This window comes from Aquarana catesbeiana, linkage group LG01 (assembly GCF_042186555.1).
Source record: "Aquarana catesbeiana isolate 2022-GZ linkage group LG01, ASM4218655v1, whole genome shotgun sequence".
NCBI classification, from domain to species: Eukaryota; Metazoa; Chordata; class Amphibia; order Anura; family Ranidae; genus Aquarana; species Aquarana catesbeiana.
The window spans coordinates 406723978-406744730 of record NC_133324.1 but is presented as its reverse complement, the minus strand read 5'-3'; the positions used below and the strand labels follow the sequence as shown (position 1 = coordinate 406744730).

Below are 20753 nucleotides of genomic sequence, written 5' to 3'. Positions count from 1 at the left end.
AAGTTCAATAGCCAGTGCGGCTCTTCTGTTTGATTCAGAGCATTGGAATTTTGTGCATTGGAATTGTGTACACACGATCAGAATTTTCGACAACGTATTTTGTTCTCAGAAAATTTGAGAACCTGCTCTCAAATTTTTGTTGTCGGAAATTCCGACAGTAAATGTCCGATGGAGCCTACACACGGTCGGAATTTCTGACAAGCTCACATCGAACATTTGTTGCCGGAAATTCTGACCATGTGTACGCGGCATAACAATGTTTTTTGGTAGCCCATTGGATGCCTGCTACCTGGGGAGATCTGAAATTTAAAGCTGATTTTCATGCTATTGGCCTCATTTACAAAGTTTGCCCGATTTCCTACAGCAGGGTTCGCTAAATGGCAGACTGCAGTCCGGACCCAGGCCAAGCAACAGTCCTGTCCAGACCGCGGCCATGCCACTTATCAGCCTGGGTGTTCTCTGTTGGGTCTCAGTTGTCGCGATCATACTCACAGCAGGCAGGGTGGGAGATGCTGCAGATCAGGACAGAGAGTGGGAGTCTTTTCATACTAACCACTTGACCTCCAGAAGATTTACCCCCCTTCATGACCAGGCCATTTCTGTGATACAGCACTGCGTTACTTTGACAACTGCGCAGTCATGCAATGCCGTACACAAATAAAAATTATGTAGTTTTTTTCTCCCACAAATAGAGCTTTTTTTGGTGGTATTTGATCACCACAGATGTTTTTATGTTTTGCGCTATAAACAAAAAAAAGACCGTCAATTTTGAAAAAAAAAAAAAAAAAAAATTCTGCTATAAAACATTTTCAATAAAAAAAAAAAAAAAATGTACATATGTTTGGTAAAAAAAAAAAAAAATCCCAATAAGCGTATATTGATTGGTTTGCACAAACGTTATAGAGTCTACAAATGATGGGATATATACACTGGAATTTTTATTTATTTTTTATACTAGTAATGGCAGCGACTTCTAGCGGGACTGCGATATTGCGGCATTAATTCACTGATCTCCTCAACCTAGTGATTTCCACTGGCAAAAACAAAGCCTGAAGCTTGAATACACAATGAAAACGTCTGTAATATTCTTCTAAAAATGCCTGTATACACTTGCAAAAACACTCAAAAAACTCATGTAAAAAAAACTCCTGAAAATTGCTCTAATCAGGTGTGAATGCAGCCTTAGGGATTGTTTTATTTCATATTATTTACTTTTATTTTATCCTTGTCAAAGAACTTTCATCAGTTTACTTGTACGGCTGTATCATCTACCTATATCAGTAACAGATAATTAAAAAAAAAGAAGAAAAAAAAAAAAGCTACAAAACAAAAACAAAAAAAAAAATTTAAATAAAAAGGTACAGTCAAAATGACATGAAAAAGAAAAGGCTCGGAATGAGAGCCTTGCTAGCTCTGGGATCAAGCAAAAAGACAAGTCAACCCCCATTAGTTTCCACCTTTGAAAATGAAGCTGAGATTTCTGCTCTGACATCATCTAGCAAACACTGTTTTTAGTTTGGATACGTTATGGAAGAAGGATTAGACCCACTCTCAGGTTTTCAGTTTTTTCAATTTTTTTTTAGTTACAAGGTGGAATTAGTCACTGAAACAGGAAATGAAAGGAAATCTGCCCATGTGGACACAAACCACAACGAAAACCTAATTAACTCCTTACCTGCACGAACCAAAAAAAAAAAAAAAAAGCTACTTTTCTACTTTTGATTTAGACCAGTTTGAAACAGCAGACACCAGGGTTTATGAAAAACTGTTCCACATTCCTTTTAAATTCCTTTAAATTCCTTGCTCCAATTTGTATACCTCAGACCCAGCACAGACACCATATTGCAGTGTTTTTGTTACTCTAGGTCCCTGCAGTACCTCCCATGAGACATTGTAAATATTGCAGCTGTATGCCTTACCTAAATCTAGGAAACAAAGAGCAGACCAACATAACATCTCACAAAACTGTACAAAATAGGATATCTGAGCACTATAGGGTCTATTTATAAAAAAAAAAAAAATAATAATAATGCTCTATGAAATGTCACGACACTCGTACAACTGTCAAGAATAATACCCATAATGAGAATTAGCGGCCATAAGGCGTCATTTTCCTGAAATATCTCAAATAAGGTGATCCCAGCATTACGGGCACTACGTGGATCTGATTATTATAGGAAATAAACATATTAGACGCATTACAGGGATTATTCACGAAAGCTGTGTGAATGCTGTGACATACATCCAACATTTTTATTTTTTTATTTAGAACAGACCCCTTATTGTACAAATACTGGATGTTCAGCAACACTGTTGCCTGTAAAAGAATAAAAAAAGGAAAAAATGAAAAAAACAAAAACAAACTTACTTTGGATAGATGGGCTCATACAAATACTTGTCCTCTCCTGCGGGAACAATGTCAAAGAACAGGATATAGCCATTGGCAGTCTGGGGGGAAAAAAAAATTAAAAATAATAAATTGCGAGTCTTTCAATTGCTTTACTCAGTTTATAAATACTAATTAAATAATCATAAAATGAGTAACGGTGGAAAAAAAAAAAAAAAAACCTTATAAAATAATAATAGTTGTATGACTATGAGCACATAGACAACAGCAGATCATCAGTAAAAGAATTGTGGGTTGCTCACATTCCAGCTCTTCAAATCACAAAATAGCTTGCATTCTTTTCACAGAAAGCAAGCTGTTCTATAAATGGATGAGGGGAGATCGTGCTGCTCATCCACCCTTGTCCAATCACAAAATGCCTTGAATTTTGGGAAAATACAGTTTTTTTGAATGGCTGAAGCCTAATGTGAGCGACACCCCCCATGCTTCACTGCATTTACTGCATGAGAGGCAGAACTGTAGGTCTTTGCGCCAGAAGTTTGGTACCTACTATACTGTGGGGATGAAATTAAAGCTTGCCATACACCGATTGAAATTTGTCTGGTTACAGGAACCAGACAAAATTTAGATCAGTGAATGGTGGTCCCTGCTCAACCGAAGGTGGTCATTTGATTGAATTCGATCCAAAAGGGACATGTTGGAACATTTTTATTGATCTGTACCTGCTGATCAGTGTATTCTGACAGAATACAATATCCCAACAGGAAGGATTGCTCCAGCCATGTCGTTTCGTGTGGATGGAGGAATCTTAAAATTTCAAAAATTAACAGCGTATGATCCATTTATAAGAGAGGAACCCAAGGGGGCATTTCAAACCATTTGGTTTGGAAAAGGAGCCAATAGGTGTTCTGAAACACGTTACCATAGCAACCAACTTGCCCCAGGTGTGACATCACATCCTGCCTTGTGTCCCACAGTGGCTCTCCTCACTTCCTGGAATATCAGACTTGGTTTCCTCACCGTTTGCTGTCACAAGGACTCTTCTGGTGGACAGTTTCCATCCAATGTGGCATGCCTGCAGATAAGTTCTTTCATTTTATATTTCTATGAATTTGGATTTGGCTTTTTAATCGTAATAAACCCATTGATGCTGCACTTAGCTGGCACCCCTTGTGTTCCTCTTTTGTAATTTCAGAGATTTGTTCCTGTCTCAGCTGGAGCTGTCTACCGAAGAATATCACCCTTCCTATGGGATTTTTATGAACTTCTTATAAACTACTTATGCTACACAAGTATATTTTTACATTTATCTAGGAGGTTATGTGGATGGTACATTAGCATTTGTTTGCGTCACAATTTCAATTGTTGTTTTTTACTCCCCTGACTTCTCTGTCAAAAGCAATGGCAAAACCATCCACCCATCCCCACATGTCAGGGTGCTAGGTGTTATCCTGGATTCTGAACTCTCCTTTCGGCCCCACATCCAATCACTTTCCAAAAGCTTGCCGCCTCAACCTCCGCAACATCTCTAAACTACGTCCCTTTCTAACCAATGAAACCACAAAGCTCCTGATTCACTCCCTGGTTATCTCTCGCCTCGACTGCTGCAACTCCCTCCTCATTGGCTTACCTTTAAATAGACTATCACCCCTTCAGTCCATCATGAATGCTGCTGCCAGACTCATCCACCTTACAAACCGCTCAGTGTCTGCTACCCCTCTCTGCCAGTCCCTCCATTGGCTGCCACTTGCCCAACGAATTAAATTAAAAATATTAACAATAAGTTACAAAGTCATCCACAACTCTGCCCCCAGCTACATCACTAACCTAGTCTCAAAATAACAACCTAATCGCCCTCTCCGTTCCTCCCAGGACCTGCTCTCTAGCTCCCTCATCACTTCCTCCCATATCCGCCTCCAGGACTTCTCCCGAGCCTCGCCCATCCTCTGGAATTCCCTACCCCAATCCCTCAGACTGTCTGCAAATTTATCCACTTTTAGGCGATCCCTGAAAACTTTCCTCTTCAGAGAAGCCTATCCTGCCTCCATCTAACAACTGCATTTTCTCCATTAGCTCATCCCCCACAGCTATAACCCTTTGTATAACTTGACCCTCCCTCCTAGATTGTAAGCTCTAACGAGCAGGGCCTTCTGATTCCTCCTGTATTGAATTGTATTGTACTGTCTGCCCTAATGTTGTAAAGTGCTGCGTATACTGTAGGCGCTATATAAATCCTGTATAATAATAATAATACTACCAGTTTATGAGTTTTAAACTAACGCAGCAACCATCCAAACATTAAAAACACCGCTGGTACATAAGAAATGTGGAAAAAAGTTTTTTCACCAGTGTTTAGCTTTAAGCTACGGTTATAAGGGAAAGAATATTGTGGTTTCCTACTTAAAAAATCTGGCTGGGCAGCTGCCTTTGTTCCATTGTTATAAAACAAAAATAATCTTTCTAGTTCATTATTTCTTGTATACTCTCTCACTTTACCAGAATCAAAGCACCCCTGTACCCTTACAATTCTTCCACCATGTTTGACAGAGGACATCAAGCACACCTCCAGCATTCTTTCATTTGCACTACATCTACATCTCACATGTTCTCCTCCTCGATCCAAACACCTCAATTCTAAACTCATTCACTCGACTTCCTAGAATATTCTTTCAGCCATCCATTATCCAAAGTCTGTGGTATTTTTCCTTTTTAAACCTTTTCTTTTTATTGGCCGGTTTCAGGTGTGGCTTTTTCTTTGAAACTCTGCCCCAAGCCCTGTATCCCAGAGTCATCTTTTCACTGTTGCAGATGACACCGATACCTGCCATGTACTATTTAGGGAAGCAGACAAGAACCTGGAAGGCTTTGTGTTTTTCAAAATCCAGACCACCCTGAACAGTGTCTGGGCTTTCTATTTCTTGTTCTATCCTGCTTAGATCTGGTTTGCTTTCTTTCAAGACAGCAGAAGTTTCCGTTTCTTAGCAATTTGACACCTAGATAATAACCCATAACGTCACAAAATTGAAATGTCTTGAGAACCTTTTTTTGTTTTGCCCATTTTTGAACAAAACGGTTTTTAGCTGTACTAAAAAACAAATTACAAAGATGCATGGAAACAATATCTTACATGATTATTTAAAGTAATACTAAACACACACTGTTTAATTTAAATAGCCCCTTCCATTTGTGTATGTGGATGACGACACTAATTATTTTAATAAAAAAACATCCAAGTACCCTTTTCCTGTGTGATATACAGCTGTCACATGACCTAGATCTTTCTCAGCCTGTCTGCAGGGAAACATAAGCAGGAGGAGCCTCTAGTCCTCTGCTGTGGGTCACATTTTCAAAATAATAGTAATAAAAGAAAAAAAAAAAAAAAAAAAACACACACGTTGTGCACGGAATGCAGAGAAAAAAAAAACCTGAAAACTGCTTTAAACTGGCATACAAATAGCACACCATGAAATTTCCACAAAATAAAGACTTAATTTTAATATATATATATATATATATATATATATATATATATATATATATGACATAGACCGCCGTGGAGCCTGCGGTGATCTATGCCTGGAAGTGGGAGAAAAAAAACCTGGATTAGACAGGTATCTGCTCCCCCCTGAAAGGTGCCAAATGTGACACCGGGGCGGGGGCGATCCGAAAAGCGGAAGTTCCATTTTTGGGTGGAACTCCGCTTTAAGTCTTTATTTTGTAGAAATAACATGGTGTGGACGGATATCTGCCAGTCACAGGTTGTGTTACACCCCTCCAGCACGTGTCTTAGAATAAGAGAGAGGTGAAGCCTCCATCAACCTCCATGTAATGTCCCACCCCCATTGTGTTTAGCTGGTTAGGGGGCATGGAGGAGGAGGGAGGGAATGGGCTGACATTTAGCATTGTGTATACGCTCACATGCGTTTCTCTATAGTCACATAGGCCGCTTAGATGTGATAGGGAGGAAATGCTGAGCACAGAAACTCACTGAAAACTGAGCATGTGCAGAGTTGCCACCACAGCTGCAAAATCCCTAGCTGAATTGGGGTCATGAACAGAAGGTTGAGTTAGAGAGCAGTAGGATCAACCAGTTTTTTTTTTTTTTTTTGCAGAATACAGAAAACGAATCTCATAGTGACTGAGTATGAACAGCATGCAATACACCATTTATTGATTGTTTTTTATGATGTGGGCTTAGTGACACTTTAAGGCTCCACTCACACTTGTGCAACTTGTCGTACTCCTTTGGACATCAAAGTCGCATGATAAGTCATAGCCCATTTTTTTATATGACACCTGTTCAAATTGGTGCGACATAGTCGCAGCGACTTTGAAAAAGATGCCTGCACGACTTTGGTGCAACTTTTGATGCAACTTTGGTCCAGAGAATGTAAAGTCAGATCAAAGCCATACCAAAAGTCGCGCTCCAAAGCCACACTGTAAATCGTGCAACTCTGGAGATGCGCTAATGCGAATGGAGCCTTGGAGCGTTTTCCAAAAAAGGACTACTGAAAACAGGTCTTGGCAGCAGTCACAGGTGGATAAAACAATGGTCATTTGAAGCCGAAAAAGGCCTTCTGCAACAATAATCAGCTCTGGGATATATTTTTAATTCAATTAAGTGGCACATAAAGATAGAAAAAAAAAAAAAAAAAATCAATGGCGTTTATGATCCCAAGATTTTAAATGCTAGTGTGCACTTGCATGTATAAAACACACCCACATAATATATACACACAGCTATCCCCACCCTATGCTAAAGTAGTGGGCAAGGGCCATCCATAAACTGGAAATGTGATCCTAAGTATTGTGTTCTCATTGCCAAGACGTAGGTAGGTATTGTTTTACATTTCAATGAAAGATGGTCAGTGCCCCTGATAAAATATTTATAAAACACTCACAGAAGGTGGCTATTTTTGGAAGTACCATAATAAACCAGGCCCATTTTACATTACAGCACGTGACAATGCACACTCTCAATTAAAACACATTTTTGTCTGTGTGCACTTTATGTTGCCGCTCTCACTAGCCTTTGAAATGTGTTCCAAACACACTTGGTAAAATTTCAAAGCACAGAAAATGGAAAAAACCCTGTTGCTGGCTCAGAATTGATGAAATTCTGTAACTATGAAGCAAGTCGAAGCAGTCTGGTTAAAGGGGACCTATAGAAAACCTCCACCATGCACAATATAAAATTACTGCAGAAAAGTTTATCTTAAAGCCCCCAGGTGTAAATAGTTTGGTCCTAATGAACCCTTTTTTTCACCAATACTGTACATGAGCTCATTTTGCGTGCTGTAAAACAAAACACACATTTGGTGGGCAGTACTGACACCACTGAACAAGATCAATTCAAGTGAATAGGCCTGCATGCACTGCAACTGCCCTGCAAACAAAAACAATGCATGCAGTTCTGCAGCATTTAGAGGGTTAAAACAGGAGATGAGAAGGCAACATATCACCTTCTATTAAACACCTCTGAAAAGTGATCCATCGCAAATTGCTTTTTTCAGGAGGGGCAACAAAGTCTGCCACAAGTGTAAGGCCTTAGGGTTGGTTCACATATATGCAGTTTCCCCACGGCTGGCTTTGCTTGTGCACCACAACTCATTTATTTGAATGAGTCGCCGTATCCACTGAAAATGCGAGTCCTTTCACCTTTTCAGAAAACACAGCTCCGGGGAAACCACATATAAGTGTGAACCTAGCCAAGTGTGCTTTCAGTCACAGATAGATCTCCCTCCAGTGCAAAGTTGCATACTACATTCCTGAGCTAAGTGCATAATGTTGCCACACTGATATATTGTTTTCTTTTAACTTACTGACCAGTGCAGAAATCTCATTATTATTTTGTACATTTAAAAAATATCTGTCTATACCAGGGGTCTGCAAACTTTCCAAACAAAAGGGCCAGTTTACAGTTCAAGGCTTTAGGGAGGGCCAGACTGGGGTCATTGGGAGGAACAGTGCCCCATCTATGGTATCACTGGGAGGAACAGTGCCCCATCTATGGTATCATTGGGAGGAACAGTGCCCCATCTATGGTATCATTGGGAGGAACAGTGCCCCATCTATGGTATCATTGGGAGGAATAGTGCCCCATCTATGGTATCATTGGGAGGAATAGTGCCCCATCTATGGTATCACTGGGAGGAATAGTGCCCCATCTATGGTATCACTGGGAGGAATAGTGCCCCATCTATGGTATCATTGGGAGTGCCTCAAGGGCCAGATAAAGGCAAGCAAAAGGCCACATCCAGCCTCTGGGCCACCGACCACTGGCATAAGATAAATAATGAAAAAAATGTAAATTGGCTTTACTGATTTAACTCAATATTTTTGTTTAATACACCTATTTACTGAATTTGTTAAATTTACCGCAAATTCCATATTTTACTTTTTTTTTTTTTAACTTTGGATCTTTTGTTATCATATGCAGTATGTAAAAAAAATAATCATCAATTCAGAATCGTTAGTTAATTGTCCTCTCTGTTGCCATTTGAAAATAATTTGAAATAAATCCTTATGAAAAGAAAGGAATACTTACCAGTCCCAGTTCGCCATCTCGAAGAGATAGTTATGCTAAAGAATCTTCAGCATTCAGCACCTATCTGTATTTGCCAGATGCTGCCTGGTTTCCCTTTATGCTCAGTGGGTGAGTTCCCTACAAAAAAACGATGTCCTGCACTGATGCTGGCACTGGTGTAAAGCAATGTTTCTCAACTCCAATCCCCAAGTATCCCCAACAGGTCACGTTTTCAGGATTTCCCTCAGATGAAACGGCTGTGGTAATTACTAAGGCAGTGAAACTGATCAAATCTTCTGTGGAAAATAATGGAAAGCCTGAAAACATGACCTGTTGGGGGTACTTGAGGACTGGAGTTGAGAAACATTGGTGTAAAGGACCACAAAGCACAATGGAGAACACAGGTATCTAATTGCAGGACTGTGAGATACAGAAGATTCTTTGGTGAACTTACGTCTTTCAAGAAAGCAAAATTCAGGGCCCGAGTGGCGAGCTAGGCATTAATGGTTTTGTTTGCGGCGAGCACTTTTTTTTTTTTTTTTAAATTAAACAGCAACTTTCACTTTAACACGCACACACGCTGGTAAGATCAGTTCCATTTAGCCAATCACATATATCTAAAGGCTTTACTAAGACTATAGTTTCTCGCTTTAAGGTTTTTTTTTTCTTCTGGCTCCTTTACTGAATAACAGGAAGCTGAGGATGGAAAGAAATCTGAAACCCTCCATTTCTTTGCTCCTTCAGTTTAGCAGCTGCAAATCTGCGCCAAGCTCTTGTGTTTGTAGCTCATGACTGCTAGCTTGTCCTTTACAGCAGATTTACAGTTTGCCCTTTACCAAGGATTTAAAGTCTCTAATAATAATGTCTCAGGAAGCTTGTCATTGCTCAGCTATAGAAAAAAAAATATAATGAAACGTTTATAGTAACAATCCAGTGTTTGATAATGCTGGAACAGTGTCATTGTTGATCTTGGCAGGTAATTATCAGCATTTTTTTTTACATTTCCAACTCAAAGAAGGTTCTTTGATTCAAAATTGCATAATTTCATATAACAATGTAAAAAACCTGTCATGTTGCATACATGATAACTACAACTATTAACAGATCTTGGATATGGGCTGACTGCCTCCCCCTTGGCTTATGGGGAAAAAAAAAATTGATCAACCAGAAGCTGCCGCTTTACAAGCTGTCATACGAGGCAAGGGGTTGTTCAAAGACATTTCTCAAAGTGTGGGGTCCCTGGATAGACTCCCAAGATATCAGTGATTCCATGCTTCACTTAGTTTATGATCCTCAACTTTAAAGCTGAACTCCAACTTCCTTTTTACTAGAAATGATTGGAACGATCCATCCCAACATAGATCATACCTATGAACCATGTTGCTCTGTTGTCTGCAGATCCCCTGACTACCTTGGTTTAGTTGTGGCTTTGTATCATGTGACACTCTGTATATCCCGCTGATAGACTCTGTCCCTTCCAAAGCTACTTCCAGCAGTGCCTGTAACACTTCCCTTTGTAGTCTCAGACTCTTCAAATGATGTAACTTCCCTCACAGCTTTGATGGTGGGTGGGATTGAATACATCCCAATTAGCATCAATCCCACCCAGTCACACCTACAGGAAGAGTCCAAACCTCACAAGTTCTGCCCCACAAATCACAGTATTATTCAAGAAGGAAACCCCTTTCATACACAGCCTGTTCTGAAAGCTAGCTGTGCTGCTGCTGGGCAGGATTGAATGGATCACAATTAGAATTGAATCCTGCACAGCTAAATATGCCAACCAGTGTGAACAAGGAGAGTCCCACCCCTCAGATCATACCCTCCCAGAGCCCTGCTCTCTGTGAATTGATTAATTTACAGATGAAGGAAACTTCTTCATAATACCCTCCCAGCCTTGTAGTAAACCATTATTCTCTGCCACGCTGCAAAACAGGAATGACACAGGAGGAGGTATGACACATTTACACCTTTCACCACCCACATGAAGGCACAGTAACCCTACAACCCATCCACATCAACTCCCAGAATTCCTGAAACTACACAGGCTCAAAGGATCATGGGATATGTAGTATCAGGACTTGCAAAAGAAAGGAAACCAGAAGTCAGAGAACTTAGAAATTCAGCCAGGAGGAGTGAAATCACAGACACAGAAACCTGCTGTATACAGCTAAATGTTATACAAAAGCTGACAGTGGGGTTGTGGTTCATTTACATGCACAATGCGTTGTTTTGGGGAGGAAAAGCTGGAGTTATTCTTTAATGTGCCCCTGCATTCCGCTTTTATGCAGTCTACTTATATTCTGAACATGTCTATATATACTGATGGAAGGAGTGTATTGCATGCTGGGCCAGTCGGGATAATGCTGTATTTACCACTCTCTGAGATGGTAGTGCTGGTGAGCGTATGTGGTCATGTACCTTGTGGGTTTAGGGTAGTTTTTTTAGTTTTTATTTATTTTTTCAGTTGCTTCCCTTTTTTTAATCTCTTGCTCAAAAACTCTGTGTATCCATGTAAAATGGCGACGACTATTGTGCAATTGATATGTCATACTTATCAAGTGACTGTCCATAACGCTGTACAGATGCATGTTAATGTATTTAATATGATTGGTGTAGACACTTTTTTGAATAACACAAGTTAAAAAAAACAAAAACAAAAAAAACAAAAAAAAACAAAAAAACATTATTAACAGATCTGCCGAAACTCTGAGACTTGACCACATTTTAAATTAGTTCCATTCCTGAGCAGACCACAAGAGTGAGGGTTACTGTAATGAAAAAAGTTTTATACTACATGCTGACAGATAGTCAGGAATTTGTCTATACTTCTAGACAAAATTACACGCTAAATTTGGTATGCAGTCTTTATTAAAAAGACTAAGAAATTCCCCTACATTGCGTTTACTTGGCATAGTACTTTCAAAAAAGACACACATAACCCCTGGAATTCATTATAGCAGACATTTCCTAAGATTGTGTTGTGCCTCTACACAACAAATGTTGGTGTTTGAGAAGAAATGATGTACCTGTCAGAAACAGGTAAATGAATTGATTGAATAAAGCCCCCCTTATGATCAAATTGTGTTGCTCTGCAGCCTGAAATAAAAGACAGACACAGTGCTTGTTTTAATCAGCTGTATTTACTAGTGCAACCTATAACATCCATGTGAAAAATATAACACCAACATGTCAGAAATTATTAATAATAATAAAAAAAAAAAAAATCAAAAACAGAATCACTCACCACTTATGCCAGTAATTTGTTGAACCACCTTTAGCTTTAAAATGACAGCTTTTAGTCTGGGGGGGATATATCTATATTAACTTTGCACATCTAGACTTTGCAGAACACTCTTCTTTACAGAGCTGCTCAAGTTCAGTTAAATTTGATGGTGACCGTTTGTGGACTGCAGTCTTCAAGTCATTCCATAGATTTTCGTGAATTATGGTACATTGTTTCTTTCCCCGGTTCCGACTTGCTGTGAAAAGACAAGGAAAATAAATCGGACAATTGTTTGCCCGATTTTCTTATAGTGTGTACCCCAGATTGAATTATTTGGCCTCAACACCAAATGATACTGTATGTCTGGCAGAAATCCAATACAGCTCACCATCCAAATAACACCATTCCTACAGTAAAGCATGGAGATGGTAATATCCTGTTATGGGGGTGTTTCTCTGCAGCAGGGACTGTATAACTTGTCAGGAAAGAGGGAAAAATGAATGGGGCAAAATAACATCAAATTCTTGAGGGAAATCTGCTGCCTCCTGCCAGAAAGTTGTCAATGAGAAGAAGGTTTACCTGCCAACATGACAATGACCCAAAGCGCACAGCAAAAATGACCACACAGTGGTTGATGGAGAAAAGGATGAATGTCCTTGCAAGGCCTAGTCAGAGTCCAGACTTAAACCCAATTGAAAATCTGTGGAATAACTTAAAGACTGCAGTCCACAAACAGTCACCATCAAATTTAACTGAACTTGAGCAGTTCTACCAAGAAAAGTGGGCAAACATTGCAAAATCTAGATGTGAAAAGTTAGAATAAACGCAAAAGGTGGTTCAACAAAATACTGACATAAGGGGAGTGATCCTTTTTCCAACTCAGGGATTCTGTTTTTTATTTATTTATTTTTTTGACATGTTGGTGTTATTTCACTTGGATGTTATAAGTTGCACTAGGAAATGCAACTGGATAAAAGAAAAAACTGTGTGCATTTATTTCAGGATGCAAAGTAACAAAATGTGATTAATTTAAACAGTGGGCAATTCTTTTCTATACACATTGTACCTCCACTTTTCTCCCAATAAGCAAACATTAATTATATTGCAGTTTAGAATTTCCTAGATGTGATGGCTGCATTGGTTTTCTTTTTAGGCTGCCCTTCTATTTTCATCTGGTGACCCAACCAAGTAAGTCTCTTTCAAAAGAACAAGCTCTCCAGAATGCATCAGTTACCAGAGATGAATCGAGCCATTTAACACTGGCAGGGGTCCTTACAATGATCAGCTTTTATTTATTCATAAAAACCTTTTTCCCAGAAGGGAAAAAAAACTGTTTACTGTAACTGCAGTGTGAGCTGGAGTATGGCTCCAATTTATTAAATTATCTAAATCTGCTAGTACATCCAACACTTCCTTCTCTAAAAGGCCAACAATGCTGCTGTCCAAAGCTTCCCCGTGCTCCTTCATCCAGAGTGTGGGCACTCTAATACATGAAGTGTGCTACTGGCCAGATCACCAGGTAAAAACCAGGGGAAAAAAGCCTAAGAAAAGAAAACAAATGCAGCCACCACATCTAATGAGTGGTATGCTGCAATACATTACATTTTTGGTTTTGGATTTAATACCCCTTGAATCTATCACGTGTCAGAATTCTTACCAAGACTGTTGCAAGGCTTCTATGAATTAGGCACAAGACTTTTTAAAGGGATCATACCACCAAAATGTGTTGCAAATATTTTATTGACTGACTGGCATTAAGTACAATCATTCTCAAAAAGAAAGATTCCAACGCTTATTGAAACTGAAGAGCCCATTAGCAGATTTAGTGCAGGCTGCTCTCTTCCCTATGGCCCTATGTAATCAGCTCACGCAAGCATAGTAGTCATCTGTTCTACCTAACACAAGGAGGAAATGACCTCATGAGGATTGCCATCCTGCCTTACCTCACCGTGGTCCCATGACATTCAAGAAATATTAAAAAGGTGACTGCTGGTATTTCCTGCATAAAAACATTCTGATACAACTCTACTATTCCACACCCATTTGTGTATGCATATGTATTGTTCCTGGAAACTCTACACCTAATAGGAAGTCTGTTTTCAAGGAAAACATTATGCTAACAGTGCAATATGAGTTTTCCAGTGTATTCCCAACTAGAATGGTCACAGAGTTACAGAGAACATCTTGTAAAATGATGCACACTGGTCATTCTGAACTAGTCAGGTGTCTGAGCTCTGCATGCACCATTTGTAATCCTGCTTGTTCTATTCATACTCAGAAATACCTAAAAGTCCATGCACAGGTATGAACATGAAAGAACTATACAAACACAACACAAAAGCTACATGCCAGCGGAAGAAATACGTAATAAATGCTATGTTTTGACCCAGGCCCACTTGCAAGACAGCGTAGCCTGGTCCTGGACCTCAGTGTAGACTACACTGCTCCTAAGCAATACAGCCTGGTCTAGGCCCAACACCTGCCTATGACTGAAGAATGAAAAAACAGCAACACACGCCATTCCTGCATTCTCCCCTAGATAGACTGACAGCACTGTGCAATACAATAGAGCTATGATCGCTTCACACTGCTAACTCTCCTAATGCTAAAGGGATTAAAAAAAGAGGACATTTATGAATACATAACTGGATTACATTATACATCTCCTCGCAACTCAGCTTCACGTTCACACTAGATTCACACTGTTGTGCTATGGTAACGCACCCATGCTGATGTGCATTTTCAGTGCATTACATTATGGCAGCCCATTCATTTGAATGGGCATCCTATCTGGGTCAAATCACATATAAAAATGTGCATGCACTTTTGTAATGTAGTGTACCACAATGCACAGTAGTGAATTACTACACATTGTGGTAAGCTGCAACTCGCATGCATTAGGGTGTCAATAATGACACCATAGTACAAAAACATGAATCATGTGCGTGTTCACACATCACAAATATGTGAACAAAGCCTTAAAAAGGAGAAGAATGGGGTTATTAAAGAAAACATCCATGCTCATCGGTGTGATGCTGCAGCTGCCCCATATGGGCTCCAAGAATGGATCAATCACATGGCTACTCAGAGCAGAGAGTGGTGAATGTTAGTTACTGCTCCCCATTCTGCCCCTCCAGCACTCAGAGCACCGGGCCGAGGAGCGGATGGGCGCAGCTGGCTACGGCTCTCAGCCACGTGCTAAAATATGGATCCAACTGTCAAACAGGCTGCAAAGTGGATCCTGACAATATCGTTGGGATCTTTCCAGAGCCTGGAGCGACTCTGCCTCGCCAACTGATAGTGGGCAATAACCCACTAGCTGACTCTGCGTCACAGAAGAACAAATGTACGTGAATTCTTGTGACTTACAAAGATGGTGGGCAAAAAAAGCTTTGGCCATACAGTGCACCACTTAAAGCGGTTGTATACCCCTACAATACCACCTATAATAAGGCTTAGCTGTAGGTAAAATAAATATCTCCTAAACCTGTACGGTTTAACAGCTATTCACCTTGATTGCAGCCGCTGATGCCAGCGGCACATGCGCTCTGAAGGTCCGACGGACGCTGCCGAAAACTCAGAGCTCCTTGCCGGAAAATAGATGCGCAGGAGAGACGTCATCGCTGCTCCAGCCACTCACAGCCCCAGAGCCGCGAACCCGGTAAACACGCTGAGGGGAAAAACATCAGCTCCCTCGGCAGTGACCAGGATGCGATGCCAACGCTTCGATCTAAGGCAAGTATTTCATAATGCTAGTATGCGTTGTATACTAGCTCATTATGCTTTTGCCTTACAGGTTTTTTTTTTGTTTTTTTTTGCAGGTATACAACCGCTTTAAGAAACTCTGCCACTGGGGAAAACTGCTGTAGGTATGACGTTCAGACACCTATAGGTAACTCCATATAAATATGCAGAAGTCTCTTGTTTAACCCCTTCCTGCCTGCAAACCCTGTATCAAAATGACACTAAACTTTGGTTTATTAAAATAAACTTAAATTCCAGTAAGTATTCTGAATTCGGAATGTCTCTTGTAATGCGCTCAGCCTCTTCCAAATCTCCAAATTGGACTTCCTGTTAGAGAGTGACTGTTTGCTCTCCATGGTCCCACTGTATGTAGGAACATAGTCACCTTCTCGTGCTCACTGACAAGATGAACTAGGGACTATGGGATTTGTGGGGTGCATAGAGCAGTGCACATGACCGCAACCAACATGCACTGCCGGTTTCAAATGAAAAAAGGCAGGGAGAAAAGGAGAGGTTCAGAAGCGCATGGAGGATGGTACAAGGAGGCAAAAAAACAAAAAAACAACACAGTAGGAAAGGATTTCATGAAAAATAATTATAGGGCCATTAAGTAGGGGATGCGTATGGTTAATTTTGGGAGAATAAGGATACTGTTTAGTGTCATTTTAACCTGCCTCATCCTGAGGATAGGTTGATAAACACCCTCAAGCAGAACAAGCAAACACAGCTAGTTCTGTGATCGCTGTATCCAATGTCCCTGTCACATACAGCAATCAGGAACCAATCAGCATGGTTCCCAGTCATACGATCACTTTGATATTCCAGTGATCACATGGCATTGTAAACAAGCTGGCACCAGCTCAACTTCAACTGAACCATTTGGCCAGATCGGTTTATGAAGTGAAGTAAAACCGTATAATAATAATTAAAAAAAAAAAAAAAAAAGGGTGTTAAAAAAAAAATAAAAAAGTTAAAAAAAATAAATAAATACACTTTAAGTGAAATTTTTCTTTTTTTTATATCTATTTGTCAGATTATCATAAAAATTGGGTATTTACTAAAAACTACTTTAACTGCACAGTTTTGCATGGGTGGTTTTCATTAAGCACTTTACTGTATAAAAAAAAAAAAAAAAAAAAAAAAAGCTTACACATTCAGAACGAGCAAGACGATTAGTGAAAAAGCATAAAAATCTGCCTTCTCCCCACCAATCTGGTATTCCCAGCACTTCAAATTATTCTGAACCGCACATAACCTATAAAAAGATACAATAAGGCTGGATTCACACCTATGCAGTTTTAGTGCTTTTTGCATTTTGCAGATTTGCACCAGAGTCCATTCAACATGGTTTCCTATGGAACATGTTCTGTAGTGCAAATCTGCAAAATGCAAAAAGCACTAAAAATGCATAGGCGTGAATCCAGCCTAAGTGGCACTTCAAACTAGTTTACAAAATGTAAAAACAGTGGGTATGTATGCTTTAAACACCTGTCTGGATAAGTTCATCACACCAGAGGCATAAAAAATAAATACATAAAAAACAAAAATACAGTGGCAAGATATATAGGATTTATGTGAATGAATTATGGCAATTACCACTTCCTCTGTTTACTATCACTTTAATATGCATGTCTTTTTTATTATATAGGAGCTGTTACTGCATGCCAGGGCTGAGTTCCACAAGCACCCTTTAAAGGCATAGTTCACCTTTACAAAAAGCTGCCTATGCAGGTAAGAAGCTACTGCAGATAAAAACAAACTGCAGCTTTAGCCAAAGTGATGCCATTTCTAGAAGTGTAGGCCATTCGTGTACCTCCCAAACCTGGCTATAAGGTCACACCATCCTATCCTGCCTTGTTGCTAGGGAGTTGCTAAGAAACTCCCAGCCAATTAATCCCCCTTGCATGTGTGCTCTCTCCCCTGTCGCTGTAGCTAAGGTCAGCGATACTGAGAGGGAGGAGACAGTGGACCTCACTTGTGGTGTTCGGGTTGGGAGCTCACTCTTGTTATGATGGGAATTGTTAGAATATTAATCCAAATTCATAAATGGGCACTTATAGGTGTTATATTCATGGCAAGCTTGCAAAACATATTTGGTTTTATGATTAGTCATAATAAATAAATATAGTATGTGTTAATGACCTTGATCAATTGATTTGATATGATTCCTCATCTAAAGCTGCGTATTGCTAGAAGTATCTGGTATATGTAGTTAGTTTGAGAATGACATATAAAAGGTATCTGGTATAGATTGTCGAGGGAGGTCCATAATAGACCAGTATTTATGTATGAATAATACATATTTGTTTATATCTGTTAAGTTAGTTTAGTGTAGTCTCAGTTATATTAATAAGTATTAGTATATAGTTACTTAATGTAGTTAAAGTTGGTAATATGTGTTCATATTAGTAGATGTTTGGTTATATGACATTACATGACTACAAGTGTTACATGTAGGATTGTCAATCAAACTCTATATATGATTCTCTGAGTTAGTATCTCCTTTTGTATAGCATATTGCTGAAGTTAGCAGAAATGAATGTGTGCCATACAAGGTTGTAAGTTTTTGTGAGGTTATGACATTCACATGTAACATATAAAGCCAACGCTTCGATATTGACAGACACAAACACACCCCCACTAGGAGAGATGACACTGACATATTCACACAAAGACCCTTTGACAAGTTGGAACAGCTGAATTCTCCCAGAAGTCTAAGAACATAATTTCCTGCTTCTTTTTGGTTACACAAGACAAGATGGAGACAGAAGGCAGCAGCCATGAAGCACACATGCTTTTATAAGATTATCACAGCTTTATAACTATTTTATCCATTTCATATATTTTTGTCTACACTGAACTATTATACTTTTTACATTGTATTTATGATGCCAACTGTGTGACAATAAACTCACATTTTGTTTTAAGTCAGTCTGACTATGAATGCTATTTAGCCAGAAACGCCCTTGAGATACAAGAATAATAGATATTATTTTTATTCTTCAATTGGCGAGTCAGACACTGCCATCATTTCTCCATTTTTATGGAAATCTCGATCCTTGCTGAGGGGAGAGAGATTAGCGCAGTTTTGAGAAAATTCAAGTCTCAAGAAAAATACAGTCCCGAACCTATCAACCAAGAGGCGTTTATGTTGCGTCAGATGTGGACAACAGTCCAGTAACAGATGGCTGAAGACGAGAAATTCTTCTAAATATGGTGAGTAAAAGTTATTGAATTTATTGACGAAATAGCTAGAGAAAGCAAGCTGGAGTTTAAAGATGTGTCTTTTTACCCAAATGATAGTCACCTATGGGTATATATGTACAAAGAATGTTTACAGGCTAATACACAGATTTAATGCGCACAAATTACGGAAAAAGATCAATAATGTGTTAAAACTAGTAAGGATATTTAATAAGATTATTAATATTTTACCTGCCAAAAATGTGTGTACACTAAATCAGACTAGCAATGTACAAAAAACACAGGAATACATGAAAATGTTTCCCAAGATTCTCTTAGTTGGCCAAACTGAGATTTTTTTGTAATTACATAGAGAATCTTGAAGAACAATTAGAATCTAAAAAAAAATATTTTGCCAGAGTTACAAAATGACAGACAGATTGCTGCAACATCAACAGATGACAAAAAGTCTGTATTTGTCAGCATGTGGATACGATTTTGCTGAGTACTCAGAATATCGATGAACATATGGCTCTTTTGTCCGAGTTGTTTATGATGTTACAATCTGAAGGTCTAAAATTAAACACGGTGAAAGTTCAGCTGATGAAGTCAAGTGAAATACCTTCACATGCAAATTAGTCAAGGAAAAAGACAATTGTTGCAAGAAACAGAGATATCACTGCAATCCAACTCCAACAAATCATAAGGTATTGCATACATTTTTGCATAAAATAAATCATTGGGAAGAATTTGTACACCGTTTCGCAGAAAAAGTTATTCCACTATATAATCTTTTGAGGAATAAAAGGTAATAAAGTTGACCAATGGGGTCCAAATGAGAAAAATGCTTTTGAAGTGTTGAAAAAAGATTTGCAGAATGCTCCAGCATTAAAGCGGAGTTTCGCTTAAAAAAATAAAAGTCAGCAGCTACAATTACTGCAGGTGCTGACTTTTAATAATTGGACACTTACTTGTCCAAGGGTCCAGCAATGTGGGGAAACGAAGCCCCGCACGTCTCCCCCTCCTCTCTGCGGCGCCGGCATTGTAACTGTGGGCGCTCGGCTGTGGCCTCACAGCCAGGCACGCACTGCACATGCACGAGCCGCGGGGCACGCTGTGACTGGCCGGGCAATCTTCTGGGACCTGTGACATGTCCCAGATGATTGCCGAGAGGGAGGGGGGAAGAGGAACTTCCGGCGCCGCAGTGCCCTGGGAGGAAGTGGGAGCTGGAACCCCCTATAAAGAGCGTTTCCACTCCCCCCCAAAAAAAAATTACATGCCAAATGTGTCATGTCAGGGGGTCACCTTCCCTTAAAGCGGAAATTCCATTTTTGGGTGGAACTCCGCTTTAAGTACAATAAAGGTTTTTTTTGAAGCATCTTTTGTTTTGAAAACTCATGTATCTGAGAATGCCATCTCAGTAACATTGTCTCAATTACAAGAAGGTAAGGAGAAAATAATTGCCTATTTCTCCAGAGCTTTAATCATTTTTGAGAAAAAACTTTTGAGTCAGGTGTAAAGCAACTGCTGAGTGTTTACTATGCAACTAAAGCTACAGAGAGCATAGTGTAATCAAACAAAATCATTGTACAAACACTTGACTGCTCACTAAAAGGTATTTTTGAGAAAGATAGTTTTAGAGAATATCAGAAAACATATCCTCTATGGTTCAGAGCTTTATTATCCAAAACACATTCACAGATAGATATAAAAGGAAGACATCTTCA

The 20753-nt window shown here is 39.4% G+C and overlaps 1 protein-coding gene across 2 annotated transcripts in view; it reads right to left on the bottom strand.

The window, feature by feature from the left end:
- RIC1 (RIC1 homolog, RAB6A GEF complex partner 1) overlaps positions 1 to 20753 on the bottom strand; it is a 210795-nt gene that overhangs the window by 139626 nt on the left and 50416 nt on the right. For both annotated transcript variants that reach the window (XM_073635126.1, XM_073635133.1), the window contains exon 3: positions 2369 to 2448. In XM_073635126.1, the coding sequence (XP_073491227.1) occupies positions 2369 to 2448 (80 nt within the window). The remainder of the gene's footprint in view (positions 1 to 2368; positions 2449 to 20753) is intronic.